The 13,640-nt window shown below is 42.5% G+C and overlaps 1 protein-coding gene across 7 annotated transcripts in view; it reads left to right on the forward strand.

The window, feature by feature from the left end:
* The window catches only part of TNK2 (tyrosine kinase non receptor 2), a 238,558-nt gene that overhangs the window by 219,223 nt on the left and 5,695 nt on the right, over nucleotides 1-13,640 (forward strand). For all 7 annotated transcript variants that reach the window (XM_068281242.1, XM_068281243.1, XM_068281240.1 and 4 more), the window contains 2 exons: nucleotides 2,624-4,053; nucleotides 13,403-13,498. In XM_068281242.1, coding sequence (XP_068137343.1) covers nucleotides 2,624-4,053; nucleotides 13,403-13,498 — 1,526 coding nt within the window. The remainder of the gene's footprint in view (nucleotides 1-2,623; nucleotides 4,054-13,402; nucleotides 13,499-13,640) is intronic.

The following is a 13,640-nucleotide window of genomic DNA, read 5'->3' on the forward strand; positions in this document are numbered from 1 at the left end:
CGGACATGATACCTACCTCTTAGTGATCTAGACACCCAAATTTGCTGGAACCAACATCCTCACTGTTACCCTTCACTCTGTCCGTGGTTATGCCCAGTCAATGACTGATAACACCCGTGAAAAGGTCTGATGACCTCCTTTGGTTGCTTAAATGTCTCATCAGCCTCACTATTGTTATTAATGTGATGTATGTTGTCTTTTAAATGTCACAGTAATTGTAAACACTAACAGATTCCTCTAATCACAAAAACTGTCTTTCAGACTCAGAGTTTAAATACCTGTTCCAGGCAAAAATGTTTTCCTAAATCTGTGTAGGCACTAGTTACAGAGTATGTAGCTTGAAAATGGACCAATCAAATTCCAGTTGGACAAAATTCGATCGATTCAATTTCAAGCTTCATACATTTGCATATAGAATTTGCATAATCCTGCATCATCTCATAATTATTTGCATCTCATTGACCATCCCTACTCGGTAGTAGCCAGACACACAAAGCCTGAAGACTGAACCAATTTTGGGCATGTGATCATAATTTTAAGATAATATTTTTAGCTGATGAAAAAGATCTGCTTTAAAGAGAGACTGAAGCGAAAAAAAATTATGATTTAATGAATTGGTTGTGTAGTACGGATAATTGCTAGAACATTAGTAGCAAATAAAACTTTTTTTATAACATTGCATTATTCTCTAATATTTGCAGTTTACACACTACTCAGCATTCTAAATGATTTTACAGACCAGCCTACTGAACTTTTAAACCCCTTCTCTGAAGAGAAAAAGAAAATACAGTGCCAGACACTTGAGATAACAATCTTCACAAGACCGAGCTCTCTCCAACTTTGAGAGGCCTGGAGCTCAATGACTTTTTTGCATAGATAACAACTGGAGTTTCTTAACTCTTCCTGTACTGGAAACAATATTAGACTTATGTCTCTGCTTCTAATGCTTTTTTTTCTTAGCTGTACTACACATACAAATCGTTATATCATAATTTTGTTTTTCGCTTCAGTGTCTTTTTAAGGTCTGGAAGCTTACTAGAGAGATTATTTGAACAATACGAATTTTATTCAGGTTATGCATTTTGGGAAAAAAGACATAAACCTTGAAAGTTATTCACAAGCAATGTCAAATACAATGAAAGTTCATGGAGTTCTTCTGTAACCCTTTACCATACACCATGTCAGACTGCCAGCCGGCACTGGGCGCTAATATGAGTAGGTACAGACCCCAGCACAGCAGGAAGGCATCATCCATGTCCCCCACACACCGTGCATAGAAAAGATGTGTGTATGTGTGTGTGGAGGGGGGGGGGGGGGGGGCGTTATGGATGATTCTTAAATTGGTTTGGAAAGATTAAATGCCTTGGTACTAGCAGAATCCCATTATATAGTTGTCTCTCCACAACTTGTGTTGAACACATGCTGTAAGGCACATTGGTCATATCAGCACAGAGGGCTAGCAGAAGATCATGTGTAGAAGCAAATAGGTCATATTGTTATCCTCTGTTCTGAGATGTTTTCTGTTTAGTTGATGCACTGGAACTCGATGTGATACAAATTCCGTTACAGCAGTCCGAGTAGCACAACATTATCCTTGCAAATATTCAGAAAAGTCTTCTGTTTTTTTATGTATTCTTCATTAATTGTGAACCCATACAGTTGTTCTAGGATGGCGCATATTAAGTACTGTAGAACATTAGCCTAAAGCAAACCTAAACTAGTTTCCTTCACTTGATATCACCTTTGCCAAGTTCTACATAACTAAATAACATTGTTTCCTTAATGCACACTGACATCATACCTAGCTGGCTGGAGATGTATTTGTCTCAACGTCATATGGGGCTGTTTATGAAAATGACTATTTTTTTCGCTCTTCTCCCCCAATAGTATGTGGGGAAAGTCTGTGCATCTTATGGACCGAATAATACTCTATTCAGACTGGTGCCAGGTTTCCCCCAAGCTGTCTCTCCACCATTCCCTGCAGGTCGAACAGGTTCACCATATTTTTTTTCTTCTGGTCAGGTGCGTCCTGTGGTGCAAAAAATAAGGTAATCCTGGATGAGAAACCAACAGGAAAAGCTTGTACATTATTTAAAAAGGCATCCAAAGTTCAGGTTTGCTTTAACAAAAGATAAATAAAAAAGCCCCCTTCCATGTAACACTGTTATCGGTACCAATATTTATACACCTGTCTTTTAAAATGACATAGTTATAAATTTATTAAACTTAAAGCACCTCTCCAGTTAAAAAAGTAAGCAGTTAAAATCTGACAGAACCAACAGGTTTTGGACTAGTCCTTCTACTTATGGGGGATTCTCAGGGATTTCTTTGTTTTCTTAAGCATTTCCTGAATGGCACATCTGTACATAGGTTAACAGTGTTCCTTTTTTGTGGGGGTATGGGTGGTGTCAAAGTGAAATTACTCACCCAGCATTCTAGTAGCATGTATTCTATTTGAGTTTAAGAACAGTGCCGATTTGCATGCGATTATACAAATTGTCATACTGCTGATGCATTGATTATTGAAGTACCTTTTTATATTTTCTTGAGTACTTAGACTACTTTCAATAACTCGTAGAATAAAACGATTTGACTTTAACACTCTGCTTCTGCTGTATCTTAGAATCCAGTTACAGTCCTGTTGACGGAGAGGACGACCCTCTTTCATCAGGAATCAAAAGGCTTTCTCTGAAAAAGGCATCGACATCCAAAGGTCTGAGATTAGTTAAGCCTTCTGCACGCATAGCTGGCACTAAAGTATCTGACCGGCATCTGCTTGGTATTAAGAGCAGCAGCTTTTCCTCAGGAGATGTGGCTTTGATAGACTTTGGTGAAGACATCAGTCCAGTAAGCCCAGGCTTTATTTCTTGTGTACCTGAACATACTGCTCCTTCTTTAGCTAAACTAGCAATGGATGCCTTTTCTTTGCTTGATAAAACTCCTCCCCAAAGTCCCTCACGCTCGCTTCCTCGTCCTCTTCATCCAACCCCTGTGGTGGACTGGGACACCAAACCTCTTCCTGCTCCTCCAGCTTATGATGAGGTAGCACAGGATGAAGATGATTTTGAAGTATGCACTATAAACAGTCCTGATGTTCTTCTGGCCCAAAGAGAGAAATTAACAATGAGCCATCTTCAGAGGGCTAGAGAAAAAGGAGACCCTAACTATGGTTATGTACAGGAAACAGAAAATACGTCAATTCAAATCAGAGTGGAGGATAATCTGTTCCTTCCTCCAAAAGATTTAAAACAGCCTAGCCTTTCTCAAACATCTGAAATATTTGAGGAACTTCAGCAGGAATGTATGAAAAGGCTTAATGTTCCGCAGTCATCCTCACTGGCATCAACTCCTAGCCCGAGTTCTTCTACCACCACTTTCTATGTTTCTGCATCAGAGGACAAACCTCAGATACCTCCACGGATTCCTATACCTCCCAGACCAGTTAGACGCAATGAGCATGAACGCTGGTCTGGAGAACTATCTCCAGCTTTTGGAGCAGATGAAATGGGTAGACCACCTTTACTGCCCCCAAGGGACCCATTGTCTCAACCCACATCTCGGACTCCTAGCCCTATGGTGGGTTCTCCCCAGCAGAGATCTAATCTGTGCTCTCCTTTGTGTATAGGCCTTTCCACATCTCCAGGGAAACCTATGCCCACCACCCAGAGTTTTGCTTCAGACCCTAAATATGCTACACCCAAGGTTATTCAAGCTCAAGGTAAAGATTCTTCTAAAGGTCCTTGCATCTTGCCTATTGTAAAAGATGGTAAAAAGGTTAGCAATACACATTACTATCTTCTACCTGAACGACCTTCATATTTGGACAGATATGAGAAATTTCTTAAGGAGGCCCGAAGTCCAGAGGAAACTTCAGCAAACAGAAGCATCACTACTGCTACTGTTAGACCAATGGTTCAGCAAACAGACTGTAAAGCCAACTTTTCCTCTAACAATAGTAACTTCTCCAAAAGCGCTGTGAAGACCTCTTGTAGTTTGCAAAAAAATGTTTACGAAGGCCCAGACAGTTTCAGGCCCCCAGATAAAATACGAATGGTGAGTAACTTTTAACACTGTGTCATTTGTTAAAAGATTGAACTAATGGTGTTTATAGTAACCTTGGTAATGTTGAATGTACCTTAGAACCTTTATTTTGTGGCTGGTCCATCTTGTTGCAGTTACTGTGGTAATTCTTGGTAAATGCATTTATGTGTTGTGTTAAAATTGAATACATCACACATAGGTTGAAATGGCCCTTCTACATGCTGAGCAGTTGTGTGTTGAAACAGATTTCTCCATGTGTGGTCTCTTTATGTGTTGTACTGTTCTCATTGACCTGGTGATTCGGAGAGAGGAGATATAAGTACATTATATATACAGCATGTAGCTTTATGTTTCTATGGAGTTGATTAACATAGTACTGTTAATATCGCCATATACAGATAGCCCATTGCTGCCCCACACTGCACTACACTACACTACACTATTCCTTGCTGCTCCCACCAACAATAGACTACACTGCCACTTCACTAAGTCAATTCTTACCGCTCCTCTCCCTCTCACTCCGGTCCTGCTTCTATACGTGTTCCTCACCTCTTCTCTGGCATCGCTTGATATACCGATACACTATGGCCGCCTGCTGCAATACAACTCCGGTTCTCCTTCCTGGTCGGCTCGTACTTCCATATTAGTGGTTCCCCTATACTGCGTGACCCTAGCGGCGCATGTGCACCACACGTTATGCATGGCGCTGATGTATGTGCAATGAACTATTTAAAACGCCAGTGCAAGCACAGTTTTATATGCATTTCATGGAACATGATTTAAATTAATTATGCATAAGGACAACATCTAGAGTTAGCAAAGAGGGCGTATAAGAAAATCACAGATAAAATAGAGTAGGATTAAACAATAACAATAACTAGATTGTGGTATACCCTTAAGTCGTTGGCTCTGAGCCCATTAGTAAGGGAAGAACACCTTGCAGCAAATCTAACCGGCTTTGTGTAACACAGTGACCTTTCCATGTATTGCTTAACAAAAAGTAGCATATACACTTTGCCCAGAGCTATGCATAGTCTTGTAGGAGGTTTTCCTCAGGGTCAGAAGGTGTTCAATATCTTGTTTACATATTGCTGAATCTGGAAAATGTGTTCAGTTGTTTTCATAAACATTGTAAAAATTGCTATACAACAGCAACAAGGTGCTGTCAAACGCTTGGTGCTGTTATAACCAGCTAATTAATGTTTTCCTCAGATAAAGATACATTATTACAGAATGTGCTCCTTTATAAAACACAGTATTTACCAAGTTACCCCCTATTGTGGGGGGCAGCATCTGGACTAGGTCTTGACCCCTATACATTTGTTAAAGAGGATCTGTTAGGTATAAGGTCTCAGAGAAAAAAAACACATATAGCTAAATATTGGCTGTACTTACATTACATATGCATTTCACTGTCCACGTTTGGATTTCACAGAATTTTTATATAGTATTTGCAGAGAATGATGCTCCTGACAGCTCATGGCAGGTTCCATGTTTATCTGTCTCCTATGAAGCCAATTGTGATGTCATGTCCTCCCTGCTTCCTGATGATTCGACTCACAAAAAAGATCCTAATGGTTCATGATCCGGACAACACTACTGTGCAGTGAATATTAATTAGCCATGTGGCTAGGAACAATAGCGGACTCATGCAGTATACTCTAACGGAACATATGCCGTGATTTTTCAGTGCTGTGAACTGGGCTGAGTTACAAGCTGCTGTAACTTGAGCCTGTAACTTCTCACTAGCAGCCGAGGGGAGGACCCAAGGTGGGAAGAAGCAGCCCCAGAGTGCTTTGCAGTATGTTTTGCGGCCTCTCGTAGTTTTAAGAGCTTGGGAATAACAGCCTTGCTGTCCAGCACACATCAAAAGTAAGAGAGATTTTTAACTTCAGTATTGCCTTTTTGGCTTCCTTCTAAACTGTTTAACACAGGAGAATAGAGGTTTAAATTAGCTTTTGCAGCCTGACAGTTACTCTTTAACAACTATGTCATAATTGTGTTTCAGTACTTTCCAAACATCTCCTTATGCTATTAACCTCCTGAGCGGTATGGACGAGCTCAGCTCGTCCATTACCGCCGGAGGGTGCCGCTCAGGCCCTGCTGGGCCGATTTTCGCCAAATTAAAAGCAGTGCTACCTGATCGCCGCCGCGCTGCGGCGATCCGCCACGAGCAGCGGCGAAAGAGGGTCCCCCAAGCCGCCCGAGCCCTGCGCAGCCGGACCAATCAGTTCCGGCCAGCGCTAAGGGCTGGATCGGAGGCGGCTGACGTCAGGACGTCGGCTGACGTCCATGACGTCACTCCACTCGTCGCCATGGCGACGAGAAAAGCAAAACAAGGAGGGCCGCTCATCGCGTTAATGAATGAAAAGACACATATCCAGGAACTGAAGCCATTAGAAGTACCCTCTGCGGGTATGTGTACTGCATATTGAGTACTGAGATCATAGCGGATATACACTGACCAGCCAAAATGTTAACACTGTCACCAAGACATTATCAACAGATGCTGTGATTTTTGAGGTGGGGCCTATGTTGTTTCTCAGCATATTCCCAAAATGCATGATAGTTTTGAGATCTGAGGTATTTTGGTACAAAGAAAATGTGATTCTCCAGACCAAGTGCCTTCTTCCATGGTGAGGTTCTGATGCTCATGTGCAAAATGTAAGCACTGAAGTCAGTGGAAAAGAGTAATCATGGACACAGTAACTAGTCTGCAGCCTCATTAAAGTGTACCCGACGTGCAGTAAAATAAAACTAATTATACACCTAAAAAAGAGAGAAGCCTCTGGATCCTTTAGAGCAGCCTTTCTCAACCTTTTTACCTTGGAGGAACCCTGTAAATAACTTTTGGCTCTCAAGGAACCCCTGCAAACAAATTTTTGGTCTCGAGGAACCCCTACATTTATTTTTCAGGAGGCATGGTCTTTAAATAGGTTAGGCTGCTAATTTCAATTTTCACTACCCCCATTACACTGACACTCATTATGCTGTCTCCTGACCCCCCAATTTAGTGCTTCTTGTTACAGTACCACCTATTATAGTGTGCTTTATTATACTTCCCCCACGATGGGGTAAAATGCCAAGGAACCCCTGCAGAGTCCAGGGAACCCTGGTTGAGAAAGCCTGCTTTAGAGGCTTCTTAACATCTTCCTGGCTCCCTCCATTGCCGCACACAGGCCCTTGCTGCATGGCTGTCAAGAGCTTGCCGGATATGTTATTGTGGCAGCGCTCCTCTTCATGCACAAGCACGCAGCTGTACCACATTCACCTGAAAGCAGCACGTCCACGCTTGTTCATGAAGAAGAGCATGGACAGAAACTTCCAGAGGGACCCGGGCAGCAGCTGTGATCTACAGGAGGATCCAGAGGCTTCCTTCTTCTTAGATAAGTTCTGGATAAGAATCTATTTTTTTTTTACTTTACTCTATTTCAGGTTCTCTTTCAAGTGTACCTGAGATGAGGGTAAAAATGTATACATGCCTGGGGCTCCCTCAGCCCCCTTGAGGCTGATTACTCCCTCATCATCTTCCCAGGCAGCCTTGATCCTCCACTAGTCAGCCTGGTAAGTCTGCCAGTCAGTGCAGGTGCAGTCTGGCCATGCCATAAGGCTCTCATGGTTGGGACGAGAGCGCAATGGGGCAGCCACGTGTGGCCGATCCATGCATGCTCAGTATGCCTCGACTGGAGGAATTACCAAAGCAGCTAGCAGAGTATCCAGACAGCCCAGGAGGACAGCGAGGGGGCGATCAGCCTGAAGGGGGCTGTGTTAGGCCCCAGGTACATATACAATTGTGTATTACTCCATTTTACATTTTCTTCAAGTATTTAAGCAATATATGCTACAGTATCTCTTCTGTGGGACTCGGGTAGCTTTCACTCCTTATGTGTATCAATGAGCCTTTGGCACCCATGTATCCCTGTCACCAGTTTGGTAAGTACTCACTACTGCCTTCCAGTAACACTCCAGTAACACTTGTAAGGGTTATTCGCCTTCTTCTGGATGAACAGGGATATGTGAGGGAGCACACTGAGGTTGTACTTTGTTTTCTGGTTGAACTCGATGGATGGATGTCTTTTTTTAAACCCAAATAACTATGTAACTACACAAGGGATGCTCTGACCCTGTTGTCCAAACATTACAACTATGTCTCTTGCCAAAGTCACTTATATAATTAGGCCTGCTCATTTTCTTGCTGCCAAATTTATCTTACACCAACATGCCTTCAATATTAACACAGTCTGAATGTTCATATGTGTAAATATTGGCTCAAAATACTATATTGTTTGTCTTGTAACCAACCATATGTAGAGTCTCATTACAGTTATCTCTGATATATATGGAGTGGCACAATGTATAAATGAGGACACAAGGGTCTTTATTCGGAAGCAGGAAATTTGGGCGCATGAGGCAGGTGGACAAAAAGGGCGCCGCCATTGACTCCCATATTAAATATTATTTAACAGGTGCTGAACAGAAAAAAGGGCGCCCATGATAACTTATGTTTTCTAACTGCATCCGTGATAATGTTTCCCAACTTCGCCGGCGTCCAGTAACGTTTACACATAAAATAATACTTATATAATAGTTTTGAGTTAAATCCTAATGTAATATTTAAATAATCACTTTTCATAAATCATTATTTTCAACATGTAAAGCCGTCAACAAATAAATCGTAATATACTTTTTTTTTTTATTAACACTCTGTAAAACATTATCACCAAAAACACTCAAAGCCCCCCTCCGCAGTGATTTCCGCCCTTCCCTCCCTCTCCCTCTCACTGTGCTTCAGGCTTCAGCCTATCAGATGCCGGCGATCCACGGCCAATTAGAGGCCGGGGATCACCGATCTCCTTTACGGCGCTGCTGCGCCGTAATTAAATTAAACTGACTTTTCATACATTTGACCGCAGCGAGACGGCTGGAAAATACATTAATCTTAACAGGAATCATTTCATTTCTAACAATGGCCGCAGCGCAGCGGCCACTTCGCACATTGGCCAGCCAGAACCCGAAGTGGCCAGCCAGAACGCGAAGTGGACAAACTTCGGGTTCTGTCCATTACACAAGAAAAAAGGCTTAGCGTGCACCTTCCGTCCATAAAGGTGGTTTATTGGCACAGCAGACAATCTTTCAATAGTGCAAGTGTTCTTAATAAAGCATACATGAATAAACTTGTGATGGCTCAGTAGTCAGCTTAATCTTACGTGACCTACGATGACAGGGTAACTGGTGCTGGAGGTGGGTGCCCGGTTAAGAGTGGTGGAGCGACGGCCGTTTCGCGTCTATGCGACGCCTGGTCACGCGAACCACTTTGAACATCGGAAGTGGACGTCACGGCCTATAGCGGGGACAAGCTCCGCCCTTTCCGCTGACGTCGCTTCCTGGAGACTAGTGTGTGGAGCGCAAGCATTCTGTGGCCAGCCATACTAGCGGAAGTTCCCCGCAAGGAAGTACAGTGTAATTTTCACATGGTACACCAGGTTAAAAAATGCCCAGATGCATGAAGCGCCCGTCATGCTACAAAATTTTGAACAGTTACACATGCGGAAAAACGTTTTCCATAGAAAGGCAACAAAAACCCAGTTATGGCTTACCACATAAGCCTGCGCTCCACACGTTGTGCAAGTGGTGTCTTAAAGTGACTGTGCAATTTAAAACTCGTTGCTGGGGGATACGAGCTTTACCAGATACATTTATAGTGGACATATCCTAGGGCAGTGTTTCTCAACATTTTATTGGTATGTACCCCTTTTAAAACCCTGTACTCACCGAGTACCCCCTAGAATAGTAAACATTATCACAAGTACCCCTTACAAAATATATATTTAATCATAGTACATGATAATTGGTTCTAAACAATTTCCAAGCATTTACTATTGCTTTTAATTAGCTAAAATACTAACTTGGTGTTGTTTAAATAAGATTTATCTTTTTCTAAAACTGTAAATTTGATATTCTTGGTTAAGTATATCAAGCCCAAGTACCCCCTGGAACCAACAGAAGTACCCCCTGGGGTACGCGTACCACACGTTGAGAACCTAGGTCCTAGGGCATCTAGCTACATGAGGTAAGATGATACAAAATAAGATATCGTAGTGTACAAGTGACTGTTACATTGTTACAAAAGTCACATTCACTTTTCTCTTGGTGGATATCTATTAACAGGTATACAGATACTGGGAATTGGGTCTTGGTTATATATAGATATATGTCCTTCCCCTCTCTCCCCACTAAACTAAGAATCAGTGCATGATAACTCTTATTAGAGAACTAAAGCACCTGAGAAACAAGGTGATGTTTCACTCGGCAAGTTTAGGGGTGTGTCGATAGTTATTGGCTCAAATATTATAAGGGAACTCGCCCTACTCTTATTTTAAAGGGTCCCTTAATCTTTAAGGATTTTTAAGTATCCACGTCACATACACCAGCTTCCGTATTCCATATTGAAACATATATAGTTTAAAATCGAATCAAGTGGAAAGATACATACAATTACATACGAGTATAATGGTCGAATGGGTATACATGCTTATTATGGGTCGGGCATACAGGATAGCTCTATCCTATCATTGAGGCCTAATGGGCCTAAAGCTGTCAACAAATAAATCGTAATATACTTTTTTTTTTATTAACATTCTGTAAAACATTATCACCAAAAACACTCAAAGCCCCCCTCCGCAGTGATTTCTGCCCTTCCCTCCCTCTCACTGTGCTTCACGCTTCAGCCTATCAGATGCCGGCGATCCACGGCCAATTAGAGGCCGGGGATCACCGATCTTTACGGCGCTGCTGCGCCGTAATTAAATTAAACTGACTTTTCATACATTTGACCGCAGCGAGACGGCCGGAAAATACATTAATCTTAACAGGAATCATTTCATTTCTAACACTGGCCGCAGCGCAGCGGCCACTTCGCACATTGGCCAGCCAGAACCCGAAGTGGCCAGCCAGAACGCGAAGTGGACAAACTTCGGGTTCTGTCCATTACACAAGAAAAAAGGCTTAGCGTGCACCTTCCGTCCATAAAGGTGGTTTATTGGCACAGCAGACAATCTTTCAATAGTGCAAGTGTTCTTAATAAAGCATACATGAATAAACTTGTGATGGCTCAGTAGTCAGCTTAATCTTACGTGACCTACGATGACAGGGTAACTGGTGCTGGAGGTGGGTGCCCGGTTAAGAGTGGTGGAGCGACGGCCGTTTCGCGTCTATGCGACGCCTGGTCACGCGAACCACTTTGAACATCGGAAGTGGACGTCACGGCCTATAGCGGGGACAAGCTCCGCCCTTTCCGCTGACGTCGCTTCCTGGAGACTAGTGTGTGGAGCGCAAGCATTCTGTGGCCAGCCATACTAGCGGAAGTTCCCCGCAAGGAAGTACAGTGTAATTTTCACATGGTACACCAGGTTAAAAAATGCCCAGATACATGGAGCGCCCGTCATGCTACAAAATTTTGAACAGTTACACATGCGGAAAAACGTTTTCCATAGAAAGGCAACAAAAACCCAGTAATGGTCGAATGGGTATACATGCTTATTATGGGTCGAGCATACAGGATAGCTCTATCCTATCATTGAGGCCTAATGGGCCTAAAGCCGTCAACAAATAAATCGTAATATACTTTTTTTTTTATTAACATTCTGTAAAACATTATCACCAAAAACACTCAAAGCCCCCCTCCGCAGTGATTTCTGCCCTTCCCTCCCTCTCACTGTGCTTCAGGCTTCAGCCTATCAGATGCCGGCGATCCACGGCCAATTAGAGGCCGGGGATCACCGATCTCCTTTACGGCGCTGCTGCGCCGTAATTAAATTAAACTGACTTTTCATACATTTGACCACAGCGAGACGGCCGGAAAATACATTAATCTTAATAGTAATCATTTCATTTCTAACACTGGCCGCAGCGCAGCGGCCATTTCGCACATTGGCCAGCCAGAACCCGAAGTGGCCAGCCAAAACGCGAAGTGGACAAACTTCGGGTTCTGGCCGTAACATATATACCACTCGTAGACAGATGCCATTACAACAGGATGATATTATTCACTTCTCCTGTCAGTGGTTTTAATACTGTGGCTTCGATTTATAATTGCAGGCTATGGAAAGGCAAAAATGTAAAGAGCAAGCTGTAATGATACTATGGTCCCTTCATTAGCTAGCAACTCCTGGCAGTGTTTGATAAAGGGACAACAGAATACGAAAAGCTTATAATTATGATTTCTTTTCTTTTTAACAATAACTACAAAACATTTGTAAAACACTTTTCTCCCATAGGACCCAAAAAGCATACTTGGCTCAGATCAGTACATAGTGATGAGTACAGAGAGAAAGCTATGTGATCAAAAATGCCAGACTAAACAGTTGTTTTTTCAGTTTTGATTTAAACATGTCCAGGGTTGGAGCTGTCTTGATTAAGTTTAGCAAAGCATTCCACAGGGTAGGGGCAGCATGTCAGAAAGCTCTGTCTCCAAAGGTTTTTAGTTGAACTCGGGGGGTGGTCAAGTTATTGTATCCTTTAAAGTTAACAAATCCTTCAGGTATCCAGGGCCCTGGTCGTGTAGGCTTTTGAATGTTAGCATGCCAATTTTGAAAAGGATACTGCATTTTATGGGTAGCTAGTTTAGTAAGCAAAGGATTGGTGTTATTTGGCAATGGCAGGGTTGGCTTGTTAACAGTCTTGCGGTTGCATTCTGTACTAGCTCCAGGCGGTGTTGGAAGGCCTGCATAGAAGGCATTGCAATAGTCCAGGCGTGATGCAATGAAGACGTGAACAATAGGAACCCACAGAAATAATGCCAGCCATTATATTTGGCTGTTTGCTTCTGTAGGTTCCCTGGCAGACAGTGGCTGTCAGAAAAGTTAAGGAGAAAACAGGTGCCATCCATAGTGCCAGCCTATGGCTTCCTACTCCATGCTTCCCACTGTTGGTGAAGCTTTTGCAAAACAGAGGGTAGATGGATAATATGTGCATGTGTGACCTCCCTTTGCTTTTTAAAGCATTTAATTAAAAGTGTTAAAATCCCCCTTTGATTTTGAGTCTGTTCCCATTGGACATAATATTTCCCATTTCCTGACCTGGTGATGAAGAGGAAACAAGGAAATTCCTTGGTGTGGTCACCGACAGGAGTGTCCCCTCTGCACACAGTTTAGAGATGATAATACATGGAGTTACAGTATGTCTCTATGGAACATGGAATTCAATAGACAGTAGAATCACTGTTTGGGATTATTGTAAACATCGCTTATCTGATATATTGTATATCCAGACGTATACCGCTGTCATTTGTTATTGCGCTTTTGATCTTTGCATTGCTTTATCGGGTTAATGAATTATTTATTTTTTTACTTTTTTTTTGCAGGTTCAGGACATGGTTCATGGAGTCACCACAGAAGAGTGTCAAGCAGCATTGCAGAACCATGGCTGGAATGTCCAAAAAGCTATCCAGTACCTCAAAGTATGAGCTTTTACCTTTGTTGTGCTACACTGATACTCCTATTCTGACTTTGGTTGTGTAAACTCAGCCACCAGATGGCAGTGTTGTCTATCAACATATGTCTACACAGAATAACATAGAGGAATTGCTCCATCTTGTGGTT

Source organism: Hyperolius riggenbachi, chromosome 4, assembly GCF_040937935.1.
Source record: "Hyperolius riggenbachi isolate aHypRig1 chromosome 4, aHypRig1.pri, whole genome shotgun sequence".
In the NCBI taxonomy this organism is placed as follows: Eukaryota; Metazoa; Chordata; class Amphibia; order Anura; family Hyperoliidae; genus Hyperolius; species Hyperolius riggenbachi.